At 45.2% G+C, this 16,666-nt stretch overlaps 1 protein-coding gene across 1 annotated transcript in view; it reads left to right on the plus strand.

Moving 5' to 3' along the window:
* The window catches only part of notch3 (notch receptor 3), a 28,907-nt gene that overhangs the window by 5,157 nt on the left and 7,084 nt on the right, over window positions 1-16,666 (plus strand). Inside the window, exons 3-22 of the mRNA XM_073493786.1 lie at window positions 7,127-7,269; window positions 7,372-7,707; window positions 8,388-8,510; window positions 8,609-8,842; window positions 8,937-9,092; window positions 9,188-9,373; window positions 10,456-10,569; window positions 11,744-11,857; window positions 12,734-12,967; window positions 13,211-13,321; window positions 13,427-13,619; window positions 13,754-13,899; window positions 14,216-14,449; window positions 14,564-14,716; window positions 14,853-15,081; window positions 15,269-15,470; window positions 15,591-15,747; window positions 15,840-16,024; window positions 16,145-16,277; window positions 16,378-16,635. Coding sequence (XP_073349887.1) covers window positions 7,127-7,269; window positions 7,372-7,707; window positions 8,388-8,510; window positions 8,609-8,842; window positions 8,937-9,092; window positions 9,188-9,373; window positions 10,456-10,569; window positions 11,744-11,857; window positions 12,734-12,967; window positions 13,211-13,321; window positions 13,427-13,619; window positions 13,754-13,899; window positions 14,216-14,449; window positions 14,564-14,716; window positions 14,853-15,081; window positions 15,269-15,470; window positions 15,591-15,747; window positions 15,840-16,024; window positions 16,145-16,277; window positions 16,378-16,635 — 3,641 coding nt within the window. The remainder of the gene's footprint in view (window positions 1-7,126; window positions 7,270-7,371; window positions 7,708-8,387; window positions 8,511-8,608; window positions 8,843-8,936; window positions 9,093-9,187; window positions 9,374-10,455; window positions 10,570-11,743; window positions 11,858-12,733; window positions 12,968-13,210; window positions 13,322-13,426; window positions 13,620-13,753; window positions 13,900-14,215; window positions 14,450-14,563; window positions 14,717-14,852; window positions 15,082-15,268; window positions 15,471-15,590; window positions 15,748-15,839; window positions 16,025-16,144; window positions 16,278-16,377; window positions 16,636-16,666) is intronic.

The following is a 16,666-nucleotide window of genomic DNA, read 5'->3' on the forward strand; positions in this document are numbered from 1 at the left end:
ATTAACAACTAGCAGACACTAGCCAAATGCAGGTAAAATGTGCATTGGGCTGGTAGATGTGCGTTACTCATCAGCCATAAAACAAAAACAATAAGTGGTATAATATTAACATACACTAGCCATTTGGCCAGTCGATGAAAATTTAAATTTGCACCCTTGGTACAACCTTTCCAAATGGAAAATGCAGCTCTTACAAGTTTAATTTACTCAATATCAGATGAAAGTGTATTATTATTTAAATTTTTTTTAGAGTAACACAATTCACAAAGAAGTGGAAATATGCCAAGGCACATATTTACTGACAGACCGTAGCAAAGAGACAGATTATATTGTTAGCTTAGTTCAGAGCACCTCAGGGCTAGTGTTTTCTTTGGCATCTTTATGGTGGATTAGAAAGGAATGCTTAGTAAGATTCCTCCTGTCCCTCTGGTGCTTTCAGGTTATTGTCCGTACCTCACATCCATTCACCCTGGTAGCCCCTTCAGGAATGTCTTTAACAATACTGTCAGCCTAGTCACATTGAGAATGGGATGTTTGGAATGACTTGTTTGATTTGCAATTAGTTACTTTGCAATTTTGTGAGGCAACATATAGCCCATATCACTCATGCTGTCCTGGCAGGCAGATGGAGCCATTGTGGAATGCTCTGATGCATTGCAGACTCAGTAGTTTCAAATGACTTATTAGAAGGACATTGGTCATAACCATGACGAGATGAGTGCTTTCTGATGTAGAGGTTACACCATCATAGGGAGTAAGATTTAAGGTTTGTTGTCCCTTCATCTCTCTGGGTCATGCCTGGAGACTGGGAGCTGTGGTTCCCAGGCCCTGTCACAGGAAGCGGTGCCTTCTGACCTCTCTGCTACGCACATCCTGTCTTATCGAAGAGGCTTAAGCAGCTTACTCAGCGTACTCAGATCTCCATTTTCCTCATCTTTCTCATCTTCTGCCTAATTTTATTTCATCTTCTTAGCACATAGCTACATTGTGCTGAAATTGTTTCATCCCTGGAATTTATAACCGAGTATATGGAAATGAAAATTGTGCGCTCACTCGCACGTCACACAAATCCAGAAAACCAACCCTGTGTGCTTGTGTTTTATTATTCTTTTTGGGTTCGATGTTTGTCTGAACCACACACTCATGTAGGGCTAAGCCTGCATCTGAAATCCCATCCCCTGGCTGTTCTTCAGAGGAGACATTCAGCCAGGCTTGATTGAAATAACTGAGGTCCGCCAGCAAAATTTCCCTAGTCTCTCCCTCCCCTTTAGAAGAGGAAGGGATGGGTCCATCATTAAATGATTCAGGAAAAGGCATTCGCTTTTCCACTAAGCACACTTTCCACAGACAACTAGGCAACATTTTGTCAATGTTTACCGTTCCCTAATTTAAGATTTATCAGAGGTTAAAACACAGTTGCTGCATTGTTGTAATTTGTTAGAGTTTTTTAAATGTTTCATTAGGTATGACTGGCCCACATCCTTCTTTAATATCTCTTGTAGTTCTTCGGGTGACAGCAGTTAAGATAATATTCATTTTTCAGGCTGTTTTCTTAGTGTTCTCCTTGGCTTATCTTAGCTTTGCCAGCGCACTATAAACACATCTTTCTTTCAGGACTTAAAGCATGTGAGAGTGCTGGTCTCAATCAATCAGTTTCTGCCAACATTATTAAAATTGAGTTGTTCTTTATCAGATGTGTAGTTTTATTTAAGCAACATTAACTGTACAACAAATGTTTGCTGTGAAATGAATTGCAACACAGGCCATTAGAAGGGCTGAGATATCTTTTGTTCCATTATGTCTGTACTGTCAAGGCTAACTTGAGACAAAACACTGAAGAAGGCATTACAGTGGATCTTTCGTGTTTCGCTTAGGGTCTTTTAAATTTCAGTTTCAAAGTTTAACAAAATCTGGTTCAGTTTAGGTGGTTGGGTGGGGTTTTTGTGGTTGAGTTCAGTGGAGAATGCTTTGAAAGACCTCGACCCTGGGATTCATGCAATGTGGTTATGGGCAAACGAGTTGCTATTTGAAAAATGTCAGGGAGTATTCTTCCAAAGGTCTGTTGACACTTGAGTCAGATTTGTTCAGATAGTGTATGAACTAAAACTGTAAAAAGTTCTAGCACTTGTCTGGCCCTTTTAATAGCAGCATTACTTGGCAACAATAGTACATTTCTATTCTCTTGGTGCAGAAGATATGTGCAGTTTGGATTCTGAATTTATATGCTTATGCATGTAAATGTGAGTGTTTGGGTGAGAGCGATGCACTGACAGCTGTTCTAGCTTTTCCTTCAGATGCATTACCGCTTTTCCTCAAGAGAAAGTTAAATGTCCTCATATTCACATGTTTAATATTCATGCTCGAGGGGTGCTCTGGAAACCTCCCTCTGGAGATTTCAATACCTCCTTTGTGTGCCTAAGCACAATTGTTGAAACAAACTTTGCACTTTAAACTGTGAAACACCAATCCTTTTAGACATTATCATACTTAATTACCAGACTGAATTGGTTCTGCATGTTGCTTAGTGCTACCTGCATATGTAGGGGATCACTCCTCTGAAGTGCTCCAACTGTCCTTACGAAACCCTGTCTCCCAACACCCCCTTTTTCTCACTCCGGCTCTCTCTCACCATGGGTTACTGTTGCCAGGCTACAGCCCAGGCCTGTTGGTCCGTGTAAGCCCAGGCCTGAAAGACTAGCTGTTTGGGTCACTGCTCCCCCCCAACACTTTCATACAAAGGAGTTCTGACTACTTTAGCTCTTTTATTTGGGCCACAAAACACTCCCCAACCCCCAATCTGGCTCTTTGCTGAGAAAGGGAGAGCCAAGCTGAGGAGAGCAGAGCAGAAGAGGCTGTTTGAAGGAGGGGGGAAGTGGATGGGCTCCTGTTGGCAGTGTGGTGTCAGTATGGACTCGCATAAAGGAGTAGAGCTGGTTCCTGCTTGCTTGTGGAAGGAGGGGGTGAGGGAATGAGGCTCTGTTGAGAGAAAGAGACAGTGTTGTAAGAGTTTCCCCAAAGATTGATATTTCTTTTTAGCAACCTCACGTGAAAAAGGATTTCGTATACGTTGATTAGCTCCTGTTATGCAATAAAGAAGTTGAAATCTTGCCCCAATTCAAAAGTTTGTAGTTCTGTTGTTGTTGCTCTTTCTCTCCATTTGGTTTAGGAAATGTCCTCTGAGATAGGAAGACTCCTTTATACTTGCTGCTTTGTGGTGCATGACTGTGTGTATGAACCGTGTCAGAGATTACAGCCTCTTTGTTCACAGGTGAGCCACCCTTTGACCTCTGGCAGAGTAGCTGCTATTGTATAGGAGAGGATGAGCTCAGGTTACCCTGCAGTGACCCAGAAAGCAGGAAAACCGGCATTGTGTTACACAAGTATAGATGACAGAACTCACTCACATAAATCAAACTGTTTTAGTCAGATGGTCCTTATACTTGATGCAAAACAACAAAGAAATCAAGGCACATTGCTGGAATGTCATATTTCAAATGTACAAAAATGTTTTATAAGGTCATTTGTACTTTCTTAACTATTCTTTATTGAATGTTTGATGATTGCTATCACCTTCTTCCTTCTTTTTTAATTTTTCTGCAAATCTTTTCTTCACGATACTTCTCTTCCTCAGAAGCTGAGGCTGGTTGTAAGTTTCTTTCTTTGTGTTTGGGCGTGTAGTGATTGTTGCATGTGTTTGCTTCGTTGCAGTGGTGCCTTTGTGTTTTTATCTTGAAACTCTGTTAAGAGGAAATATTAATGCATGTGTTTTTTTTTGGTGGATGACCATATCTCTTGGGTGGTGTTAAATGGCCAATGTGTGTGAGTTTGTGTGTGTGTGTGTGTGTGTGTGTGTGTGTGTGTGTGTGTGTGTGTGTGTGTGTGTGTGTGTGTGTGTGTGTGTGTGTGTGTTGGTTAATGGGCTTGTCCCATGAGCAAAACACTCCAGTTGTTCTGGCTTAAAGTCTGGCAGGAGAGGTAGATGCCAGACACACAGAGGTGTACTGACAGATGTGGACAGATGCACGGGGCCAAGGCTGCAGCTGGCAGGAGTCCTCATGTGTGTTGACACGGAGAGATTACCCATTCTGGCCATCCCTCCCTTGCACTCAAAGACCTCCTCCTCATCTGCTGCACTCTCTTCCTCAGAGGTCAGAAGTCGGCACTCACTAAATATGACTCAGGGGCCCATTGCACAACAGCAGCCTGCACCTGCCGTTCACATCCTCCACAAATAAGGCTGGGCCCAGACAAATGCACAGTTCCTGTCCCTCTTTTCCCAAAGGCAGTGGAATCCACGAGGTTGTAAAGAGCCTGATAAGGAGACTCTTGAGTGCACCAGGACAAAGTTGCACGTCTCTCACAGTCTCTCTGCACTGATAGCACTCTGATTTGTGTGTTATGGGAGTAGCATGTTGGCAATGAGTCAGGTCTAGACAAAAGAATGTGTGTTTTGGCTGCTTAGTTCAGCGTACATTTGTATGCGGTGACAAATAATTTATCAGGCATAAATGCTATCGTCATTCTCACACACCCATCCACACACAAACATGCATCCATGTATTCTAACACACACAATTAAACACCAACGCACTTCATTCTCATAGTTTAAGACACATTAAGTATTTTTGGATCTTGATAGGAAAATTAACATGCTCTTTGACACACAGTATTTCTTAGAGTGGGTTGTAAGTTATTCTCTCTCCACAGAGAGTAACAATGGTCTTCGAGGAACAACATCCTGTAAAGACTGTAGCTCTTTGGCTTTCATTAGCAGTCAAATGCCCACATTGCAGAGTGGCTCCTGAGGAATTTTACTGTCGCTCGTACTGTATTGTATGCCGTCTTTGTGCCACATTCGTGTTTCATTTTTTAGTGACACACAAGATTCCAGACATAGTTAATTTGCCTCTAAATAAACCCAGCCAAGCCATGACAAATAGCCATGGGGACCAAGGGTGGGGGTGGGCAGGGGGTGATTGGTTGGGTGTCAGGCTTGCTTGTTCGTCTGTGAGGTTGCTAGGGCAACAGGGATTGTGCATTCGGAACGAGTGCGGTGTTTTCAGAGCAAGGGACGAGGGATTACAGGAAATATGACATGACATTCTTGCTGGACCAGACCACTCTCTCCTCCTCTTCGTCCCTCTCTCCACCAATTCTACCTTCTAAAGACATTCTCTCCTGCAGAGCAGCCCCACCCCGCTCCCTGCAGCCTGAGTGACATTATCATCACAATTAGACGGGGGACCTCTGACATCTGACCTCTCAGCGCGTGAGAGGAGGGGGTTGTTTTGGGGAAAGCCAAGCTGGCGTTAAGGGGGGCTTTAGGAGTGCAAACTCCCCTTCGATATTACAACCAGTGCAGCTTCATTTTAACTTCCAGACCAAGTTTCAGTGCCTTAATGCTAACCTTATATTGTAGTCTTGTAAAAAAAAAACCTAATTTCCAGTGCCATTTATAGTTGTTAAACCTAGATAGTTGATACATTTTCTTGATTACGTTTCTGTGTATGCACATTCATGTGTATTCGCCTGTGCAGGTAGCTCTGCATGCTCATCCCTGTGGCTCCTTCATTTCACCATTGTCTTTGTGAAACTGGGAAAAAATGGCAAACAAAACTGTGTAGTGTCCAGTTTTTCTAAACCACAGCAGAACAGCCAGAGAGAAAGCAGGCAATTTCAGTGAAAATCTACATCCGCATCAGTTCATCCTCTTTAGCCTCGCCTGGAGCGTCTTCCGTCTCCGAGAGTCAAGAGTCTCAACATTTTTTAGTCTTTGTTAGTCATGCTTTATTAGAAAGGAGTCAAAAAAGCACATCAGAAAAGTAAAAGATGAACAAACACTGGTATAGTGGTCATGCTCCTGTAAAAGGGAACAGATGAAAACCCATTGTTGATCCTGCCCAGGGGTTCTTCTCCAATGAAAGAGAAGACAGAGCCCAAGGGCGGGCCAAAACCCAGCCGTCACTGCCCTGTCAACAGCATCAAACAATCAAACAGCCTGTTTGAAGAGGGGGTTTGTACCCAGCCAGAGGCTCCACTGTGGGTGTAGAGTTACCAGTTCATACTGGACTCCTTAGTAAGTCCAAACCTTGTCTACACTCCCATAGGACCTCTGCAGAGAGCTGTAGGAGACCCTGTTTATGTGTTTATCTCTGCTTCTTAGTGGAGCAGGTAGAGGTCAGGCTTACACAATGTCTAAACAGCCTGCGAAGCAGAGTAGCAGCAGCAGCAGCAGCAGCAGCTTGAATCCTCCACCTGTGTCTACACAGGATGCATTCAGGCACAGTATTGCGTGTAGGTCACTCATGTTTTGGCAGCACTCAGGGCCTCATACACAATCAGTGCAGTTACGAGACAGAAAATAGACTTGAAATATTAAAATAGGCCTCACATCAAGTCACATGGCCTGTGTGGGCAGGAGAAGAATGACTGAAAAAACAGCTAAAACGTGTCATGTGTAGATAAGCCATTAGTGTTTCACAAAGAGGTGGATGTGTTGTTTCTCTCGAATACCACAGCTGCTTCTCCTATTCACTTCATGTGTGCTGTGTGTAGTCCTCATTTTTCTCATGTCAGTATTTTTGGCAATTGTTAAGTTTCCAGACTGCTGTTTCTGGGTGTGTTCTTTTTCATATATGAGAACAGAAACAAGAGTTGAGGTGCGGAAAAACTGTAACAGTGGAGGAATGTTAGCTGACATGGAGAAACTGAGGCTTTCCAGCTGGAAATAACAGATTGTGTGCCTTGTTAAACCTATTAGACACAGAGACATGGCCTCCCTCCATCTTAATATTTCAAAAATTGTTTGTGAGTGTATGTGTGTCTCATTCCATGAACAATGTATTGCATGATTAGTGCTTGTGGAGTAAGCTAAGTTAATATAAATTCAGTCCAGGGCCCAGGCGCATTACTCATGCCAAGGTATGAGTCAGGCAGCAGGCTTCGCCAAGATGTCATTGGGCCCTGATTACTAAACCCAGAACATGATGGGAAGAGGGCTACACCAGAGTTGGAGTGTCACAGCTCCGTATTAGTTACCTTAACTGGTCCGCTTGAGACCTGTTTCGACCTTTAGGCCAAATACATCCTAATGCGTGTGTGTGTGTGTGTGAATTTGTTTTTCTAGATGTCGTCCCGGATTCATTGGTCCTCTCTGTAAGTACCTGGATCCCTGTCATCGATCGCCATGTCTGAACGGAGCAGCTTGTAAGAGCCAGGTGGTCAATGGTATCCCACAATACACCTGTGTGTGCCAGAGAGGGTTCAGAGGTACATATATCACAATTTGTCTTCATCAGAAAAGATCAGATATGAGAAGGGAGATTGAAAGTTTATGTTTTAACTGAATTCAATTCACTATTTAATCTCCAGGCCAAGACTGCTCCCTCATTGATGCCTGTGCCACCAGTCCCTGTGCCAACGGGGCCCGTTGTGCCAATTGGAATAACCACTACAACTGTTCCTGCCCACCTGGCTTCCAGGGAAAGAACTGCCGCAATGACATTGATGAGTGCCGCAAGCCTGGCGTGTGCCTCAATGGTGGCCTCTGCATTAACACCCATGGGTCCTTCCGTTGTCAGTGCCAACCTGGATACAGCGGGCGCACATGTGAGGTGTCCACCCTTCCCTGCGCCCCATCTCAGTGCCTTAATGGGGGCACCTGCCGACAGACCAGTGACCATTCCTATGAGTGTGCTTGCCTACCAGGTAAAATAGCTCTCTATCCTCGTAATAGAACACACATGAACACATACAAACAAAATTAGAGTCAGTGCGTAGACCCTGCTGTTTTCCCAGGCCCTCACCACAGTGGTTCAGGCATACAGAGTTTCCCAGCCTGATGACGTAGATGTTAGTGCTGTTACTGGGATTTACGCCTCTGTCCCAGGTCAGCTTCCTGTGTGCTATTAATAGCTACTGATGGGAGATGAGATGGTGGGAGAGTTGAAGAGGCAGCCCACCGGCACTCTACTCCACTCCGCTCTGCTCACAACAGAAGGAATTTACTTTATGGACCTTCTGGTTTCCCACTGGGGAGCTGACAGGAAATGTCTCTTGCCAGAGAGGAAGTCATTGAAACTGTGAGAGATTATAAAACAAGCAAACACTGCAGGGAGTGCAGACCTCTGAAGCAGGCAGGAGTCACGGCTGTTGCTGGCATAGTATGGGAACTGTCATGAGAAGATGTAAACAATCAGACACCCCTGAACCTTTTTACTGCCCGTTGCCCCACACCTCCTAAAGTTTGGGAAGTATGACTCAAGGTTATGAGTAGAAATGCTTAGTGTCTGGAACAGGGACCACTGAATGTTTAATAAACTCTCACTCTGTGTGCGTTACTGTGTCTGTGTATCATAACTCTTTTCTCTCCATCTGTCCTGTCTCAGGGTTTGAGGGTCACAACTGTGAAAATAATGTGGACGACTGTCCAGGTCACAAATGTATGAATGGAGGAATATGTGTGGACGGAGTCAACACCTACAATTGCCAGTGCCCACCAGAGTGGACAGGTACAGCTCTATTTACATCATATTTAAAACAAAACATTTATATATGCAGTATATCATGGTGAGAATGTGTGAGCTAATATCTCACCTTTCCACAATAGGACAATACTGTGCTGAGGATGTCAATGAGTGTCTCATGCAACCAAACGCCTGCCATAACGGGGGTACTTGCTTCAACACCATCGGCGGGCACACCTGTGTTTGCGTCAATGGTTGGACTGGAGATGACTGCAGTGAGAACATCGATGACTGTGCCATAGCTGTCTGTTTCAATGGTGCCACGTGCCATGACCGTGTAGCATCCTTCTTCTGCGAGTGCCCAGTTGGAAAGACAGGTTAGTGAGTTTATCAAATGGCCTCTGCGCCCCTCTTAGTCCTAGCTGCCGAGTTGTAACTGTCATGTGTTTTCTTTCTGTGCTTTCTGCACAGGTTTGCTGTGCCACCTTGATGATGCATGTGTGAGTAACCCCTGCAACGAGGGTGCAGTGTGTGACACCAATCCTCTTAATGGCCGCGCCATTTGCACCTGTCCTGCTGGCTTTGTAGGAGGTGCCTGCAACCAGGACATGGATGAGTGTTCGATTGGTAAGCCTGCGGTTTGTGTTTTTACCATTGTTAGTGTTGTTTTTTGTTTTCTTCAGATGTGTTTCATGTACTGATCCCCTGCTTTCTTCCCACAGGTGCCAACCCATGTGAGCATTTTGGGAAATGTGTGAACACAGAGGGCTCCTTCCAGTGCCAGTGCGGTCGGGGATACGCTGGCCCGCGGTGTGAGATTGACATCAACGAATGCCTGTCCATGCCCTGCCAGAATGATGCCACTTGCCTGGACCGGATTGGAGAGTTCACCTGCATCTGCATGCCAGGTATTTAGACCTGATAAGTTGTATTTCAGCAATTAAACAATGTGGAACTCATCCTGATGTCTTTCACATAGGACAGGCTAAAACCAATAGCTGCATGGAACAACTGATTGTTTAAACTTGACCTTCTAAAGTAGCTTTATCCACAGTGCTGTCATACTGACTGCCAGTGCAGACTATTATGTAATACATCCCCATTGACGTTGGGGGTATGGAGGCGCTGCTCAACTCTGAGTACACTGTACAAGCCAGACAGGGTATTAGTTTGGACTAAGTGATGGTTTGGACATTCACTGACAAAAACACAGTGAAACTCTCACGCACAGTCCTACATGCATCCTGGGGTTTTGGGAACTATACAAATTAGAGCTGGGAGTCGGGTCTATAGGACTGGATGTGAGAGAGGGCCAGCAGTTAGGGGGAGGAGTGTGCAGTGAATACTAATGAGAGGTAGAGTGGTGGGAATGGAGCGGAACAATAGGGCCCCTCTGTGCTCCACTTTGCACCCCTCATACACACACAGAGGGAAAGAGGCCTTTTCCCAGAGCCTCTCCCCCCTCCCCCTTCATTTCCAGAGACAGGCCCTTCCTCCTCACCCTCCTCATCATCAACCAGCCTGGCAAAGCTCATGTGGAGCTGCTGATTATTTCTGATTCCACGCTAGCCTCTCCCCAGGGGCAGCACTCTGATCCACACTCTGTTTCACCTCAATGAAGGAGCCCTTCATAGTTTGCTAACGCAGAATGTATAACATGCGTCTGGTGAATGGGACACTAACCCAGGGAGGGGTAATGCTCCATGGACAGTAGGGTGTGGTAATTTCAGGTCAGTAGAGTAGGAACACTGGGGATGCTCCAGGGAGCTTTTATTCCACCCTGTGGTTCAGCAGAGGCCAGTGTCAAAAATTCTGAGGCCTCCCATGAGAGGAAAGTTTCCCACAGACCCTTTCCTCATTGCAAAGAATACACACAATCACACAGACACCATGCTGGCTTGAACAGACGTACTCGTTCATAAAAACTGAACATTGTCAATCTGCTTTAACTGTTTAAGTTCTGAATTCAGTTTGAATTTCTCTCTTCCAGGCTACATGGGGACTTACTGTGAGATTGACGTAGACGACTGTGAGAGTAACCCATGTGTGAATGATGGCATCTGTCGGGACATTGTCAATGGCTTCACATGCACCTGCCAGCCAGGTGAGACTTTTTTGACCGATCTTTACTTGTACTCCCTTTGTTCATTTATTTTCCTGTTAACAACTCCTGCTCAGTGACAGCAACACTAAGAACAGAAAGCCAAAGTTTAAATGCCCCCACGACCAGAGGAGGGAGGGTCAGACTTGATACTTCTGCCTGCTGCTGGTTAGAGCCACCACTCATATAAAAAGGCAGGCCCAAAAAGCTGCCTATCCTCTCCTCTTGCCTGAACAAAGACACTATTGTGACCCCCGCCCCCCTCCTCTGTGGAATGTGGAAGGGACAGCAGTCTCCCTCATCCTGCCCTGGTGGTGGGGAACAGCAGTCCTGCTAATGAGATTCTTTTCCAGGTCCGCAATTTACATCTGGGACAGACGTCCCCCCTCCACCCCCCATCTAGCTATTGAGCCGGTGGAGCTGATGCAGGAAGGGGAGGGGGGTTCCCTAAAAGAGAAAACAATCCCACCGTCTCCTCTACCCCCCCTTTGCAGCCCAAGCACCAACACACAGACCATCTTGACACTGTTAATCAACTGAGCAGTGTGCTACCAATGCACCAATTCACCCCTGTCTGGGCACTGTGCCCACTGATTTCAAGCCTGCTCAGTTTCTCAAGCTTTGCAAACTAGTACAATTTATATTATAATTATTTTTTATTACTATTATTATTATTATTATTATTATTATTGTCATTATTAATGTTTTTAAAAAAGGAGCCCATCCAAACATTCCATCTAATTTTATTTATCTGTGCTGACATTCCAGTTTAGAGTCGGCATTGTGCAGGCACAAAATGTAGCTTTAAGTGAAGTTAGCTTAACCTGCATAAGTTGCATTGCTGCCCAGATTTTCCAAACCACCTGATAGCAATATTCATTTATTTTCAGATCCATCTTGCATGCATTCGATTGTTAATCTCCCCTCAAACACATTATCAAGGTCACAGGCTTTCCAGTGTATTTAGTAGTGGTCATCTCAGCACTGGTCCAAGTGCACAAATTACATGTCCTTAACCAGTCGAGACGCTCTCAAACCCAACCTTAGCCAGACGTCACTAACCTACCCGCAGACCTCTGCCCTTCAGAGAAGGGACAAAACTGCCCTCTGACCTGAGCATGGACCCTTCCACTGGGCCTTCTTTCTGACCCTTCACCTCTGTGTTTGTATGTCCCAGGGTTTACTGGCACCATGTGTCAGATCGACATAGATGAGTGCGCCAGCACACCCTGCCAGAATGGAGCAAAATGCTACGACCGGCCCAATGGGTTCGAGTGCCGCTGTGCTGAAGGTAAGGGCTTCTATACCTAATAGTTGTCAGTGGATAGTTGTTTAATGGGACACAGCTCAAGATGTCTTCCCAGGCAGAAGAGCAGATGAGCCTTAACCACTTGTCGGGCTGTGTTTGGTCTTTGTTAAGTGTTCAATGTTTTGGGGGGTCAGCTATTTCTCTGAACGTCTGCTGGCCGAGCAGACTGACTTGAGGCCCCTAATCCCACTCTTTCCCTCATCGGCTCTCAGGATCATGGGGTCACTGAGGACCAGCAGTTGCCAAGAAAGGAGCCGTGGTCATCACCCCGACATCTGTTCATCTATTAAACCCCCACACATCACCTTATGCCACATCTTAACTTTCATTCCTTCACATTTGGTCATGTCCATGTTTGAAAACATACCCAGATACAGTGAGCTATGGTTAAGTTTGTCACAAAGGCTGCATGTATGAGCGGGCTGTGTGTATACATTGATATTTAACATGTTTATTTGGACCTATGCCTACGGAGGAGCCTGCTTCATTGTTTCAGTCGCCAGCTGCTTGGTATTCCCTGTGTTTGTGGGCCCCTTCTGTTGAGTGAAGTGGCCCTGTTTGACGTGGTGCAGTCTATTGTTCCCTCCGCCACTGAGAACAAAAGCAGGACTGGGAGGCCTGTGTAGGGCCCTTCTTTACTGCTTTGCCCAACTCAGCACTGCACTACACACATACCACACAAACCAACACTTACTTGCCCAACACACAGACACTGTTGACATGGAAACCACAGCAATCAGAACCCAAACTGTAGAAGCTTTTATAAGGAAAAAGTGGGAAAAAGAGCGGAAAAAAAAGAAAAAACAGGCCTGACCAGATTCTTCACATCAATCTCCATTTATGCTTTTTTCTTTTTAGGTTATGAAGGGACACTCTGTGAGAGTAACATTAACAACTGTCAGCCTGACCCATGCCACCATGGTACCTGTATAGATGGCATTGCCAGCTACACCTGCAACTGTGATGCTGGCTACACAGGCTATCGCTGTGAGAACCAGCTCAATGAGTGCCACAGCAGCCCTTGTCAAAATGGGGCCAAGTGTGTTGACCAGGTCAACAAGTACTTCTGCCAATGCCAACATGGAACCTCAGGTAAAAGAAAAGCATCCATAAACACATTGACAGACCTTATTCATTTAAATCTTAATGATTTGAAAATGTAAAAGCTCGCCAGCTTTTACAGTAAATGTATGACAATACGGAATGATAATAATGGAATTAAAAAATATTAAAGATATATCATTTGGATTTACACTTTCTATACTGAATCATATTTTCTAATGTTTACAATATTCTAAAAGCCAAATGTAAAAACTCCAACTCTTCTTCAAACAGGTATCAACTGTGAGATAAACTTTGATGACTGTGCCAGTAACCCATGTGACTATGGCATCTGCAAAGATGGCATCAATCGCTATGACTGTGTTTGCAAACCTGGCTTCACTGGTAAGTCCCTCTGACGCTGAAATCACAAATTTGTTGTGAATAATCAACTCTCATTGGAAATGTCGACAAACACACTTTGATTATATCTAACATGTCGCCTGCCAGGTCCCAAGTGTAATGTGGAGATAGATGAGTGTGCATCCAGCCCCTGTCGCAATGGAGGGACATGTGTGGATGAAGAGAATGGATTTCACTGCCAGTGTCCTGCAGGCTTTAAGCCCCCTTACTGTTACTCCCAGGTGGACGAGTGTGGCAGCAGCCCATGTGTCCATGGCTCATGCAGGGATGACATCAACGGGTATGAACTGTTACAGCCTGTATCACAATTTAAAGTGACTCAATGATGTCAATGAGAAACTTGGCATGACCACCTTGTTGTTTCAACTTGTACATCAATTCATTATCACTGACTGTACTGATCTGTATTCCCAGTTACCGCTGTGACTGTGAGCCTGGATGGGTGGGGAAAAACTGTGACCTGGACAGGAACGACTGTTTGCCCAGTCCCTGCCAGAATGCTGGCACTTGCATCGACCAGCTCAATGGCTTCACCTGCAAGTGTCGCCAAGGCTTCAGAGGTAAGGGGGTGGCATAGTAGCCCAACACACAACAACCAGTGGAACAATCAATATTAAAAAGTACAGTGCTCACAGAGGAAAACACAACTGCAGTAGTTTTAGTCATAACTGAATATCTTACAGACTGAGATATAGACATCTTTTAGTCTAAAAGATTCGTACCACGTCTTCTATCATTTTCTTTCTACTCAACTACGATGATCTACCTCCCCCTAGTGGTGCATTAAAAATGTGCAGACACATTCACCAGTCCACAACACCACATCATAATACAGTTATGTAGTATATTTAAATGTCTTGTCTGCCTCTCCAACAGGTAACCTCTGCCAGGTGAACATCAATGAATGTGCATCCAGTCCCTGTCTGAACAAGGGTACTTGTGTGGACGGTGTGGCAAGTTTCACCTGTGTGTGTGAGCTTCCCTACAGTGGACCCACTTGTGCTGATGTCCTCACCCCTTGCTCCCCTAATCCTTGTGCCAATCATGCCATCTGCACCCACACGCCAGACTACTTGGGCTATCAATGTAACTGCCAGCCAGGGTGGCAAGGTAAGCAAATTTAGTATGAATCATCTCAGTGCCAGCTGTGTGTTTTTCAGTAAGTCTTATAAAATGTGTTTTCTCGTTTTAAACTCCATTGTACCCTTTATTTGCATTCTTCAGGTCAGCTGTGTAACGTAGATGTGAATGAATGCATCTCAAACCCCTGCAAGAACCGTGGGACCTGCACTAACACACCTGGAGCCTTCCTGTGCTCCTGCAGATCCGGATACACTGGGCTGAACTGTGAAACAGACATCAATGACTGTTCTCCCAGTGAGTGGTCACATAAAGGATGAATACTATAATATTCTGTTACTGTCAAACACAACACCAGGTCCATGCACATTTACTCGACCTCCATGCTCATTTACTCGACCTGACCAAAGTTGTCCTCTTTATGTGCCACCAGATCCATGCCTAAGTGGAGGTTCCTGCATGGATGGTGTAAACTCCTTCCACTGCAGCTGCCTGCCAGGCTTTACTGGGCCCCGTTGTGCTTCAGAGATCAATGAGTGCCAGAGTTCCCCCTGCAAAAATGGAGGCACGTGCACAGACTACGTTAACTCCTACACCTGCACCTGTCGGCCTGGCTTTACTGGCATCCACTGTGAAACCAACATACCTGATTGCACTGAAAGGTGAGTGAGTGAGTGAGTGAGTGTGTGTGTGTGTGTGTGTGTGTGTGTGAGTGTGTGTGTGTGTGTGTGTGTGTGTGTGTGTGTGTGTGTGTGTTTGAGGATTGAAATATCTCAATTGGCCTTAATTAGCCTGCTCATAGACACGTGTATGTAAAATTTAAATCCATCTTTTTACTCATGTCAACAGCTCTTGCTTCAATGGAGGGACGTGCTCAGATAAAATCAATGGTTACACCTGTACCTGCCGCTCAGGCTTCACTGGCTCCCACTGCCAGTATGAGGTCAATGAGTGTGACTCCCAGCCCTGCCTCAATGGGGGCATCTGTCAAGATGCCCTGGAGTCCTTCCGTTGCTCCTGCCCCAAGGGCTACACTGGCAACCGCTGCCAGGTAGACACACACACTCGCAAAAACTCTTTAAAGGTCCTTCTAAGCCTCAAGTCTTCATACCTTTATGCTTTTAGATTGATAAATGCTAACAATTTTTCCATTCGCCTCTTGCCTACCCAGACTCCAGTTGACTGGTGCAGACGCTCATCTCCCTGCCAAAATGGAGGACGGTGTCGCCAAAAAGACTCTTCCTTCATCTGCGAATGTTCTAACGGCTGGTCTGGACGTTACTGCGATATCCATAGGGTTTCCTGTGAAACAGCTGCTCGCCAGAGAGGTATTTGTATGTTCTGTATGTGATGACATTTGAACTCTTTGTGTTGTAACTGAGTAATTAAAAGATTTTTTTTCACAAATCTTTCTAATCAGGGATCCAGACTGATGATCTATGTCACCATGGTGGTCACTGTGTTAACGCTGGGAATAGCCACTATTGTAAATGTCCTGCTGACTACACTGGGAGCTATTGCGAAAGCCAAGTTGACCACTGTGAAGACAAACCCTGCCGAAATGGTGCCACCTGCAGGGGATATGTGGGAGGATACCAGTGTGACGTGAGTGCATTGCTTTGTTAATATAATGTGCTTCTCTGACAGATTTCAGCAACATCAGTCTTCATGGTGCTTCATAACAATAGCAGAGATTATGTAATTGTCATCTGCATGTCATTACAGTGTATGCCAGGCTATACTGGACAGAACTGCGAGATAGAGATCAACGAGTGCCAGTCTCATCCTTGCCAGAATGGAGGCACATGCATTGACCTGGTGGGACATTACATCTGCTCCTGCCCTCCTGGGACACTCGGTATGTGAGCACATATTCAACAGAAAACTGTGTTTATTACTATATGTGAATAAAAGATTAAAAAATATATAGTAGTATTAATAATTCTGTCCCTTTACAGGTGTTCTCTGTGAGATCAATGAAGATGACTGTGCTCCACCCCTGAGGATGCGCAGTGCTCCTCCTAAGTGCCTGAATAATGGCACCTGTGTGGACAGAGTGGGTGGATATCGCTGCAATTGTCCCCCTGGATTCACAGGAGAGCGCTGTGAGGGAGACATAAATGAGTGTCTCTCTAACCCCTGCAATCCTTCCAACAGTCTTGACTGCATCCAGTTGCCCAATGACTACCAATGTGTCTGCAAGCCTGGCTTCACAGGTTAGACAACTGGAGGCTCCCCTTGCCTTAC

This window comes from Pagrus major, chromosome 23 (genome assembly GCF_040436345.1).
Source record: "Pagrus major chromosome 23, Pma_NU_1.0".
Classification (NCBI taxonomy): domain Eukaryota; kingdom Metazoa; phylum Chordata; class Actinopteri; order Spariformes; family Sparidae; genus Pagrus; species Pagrus major.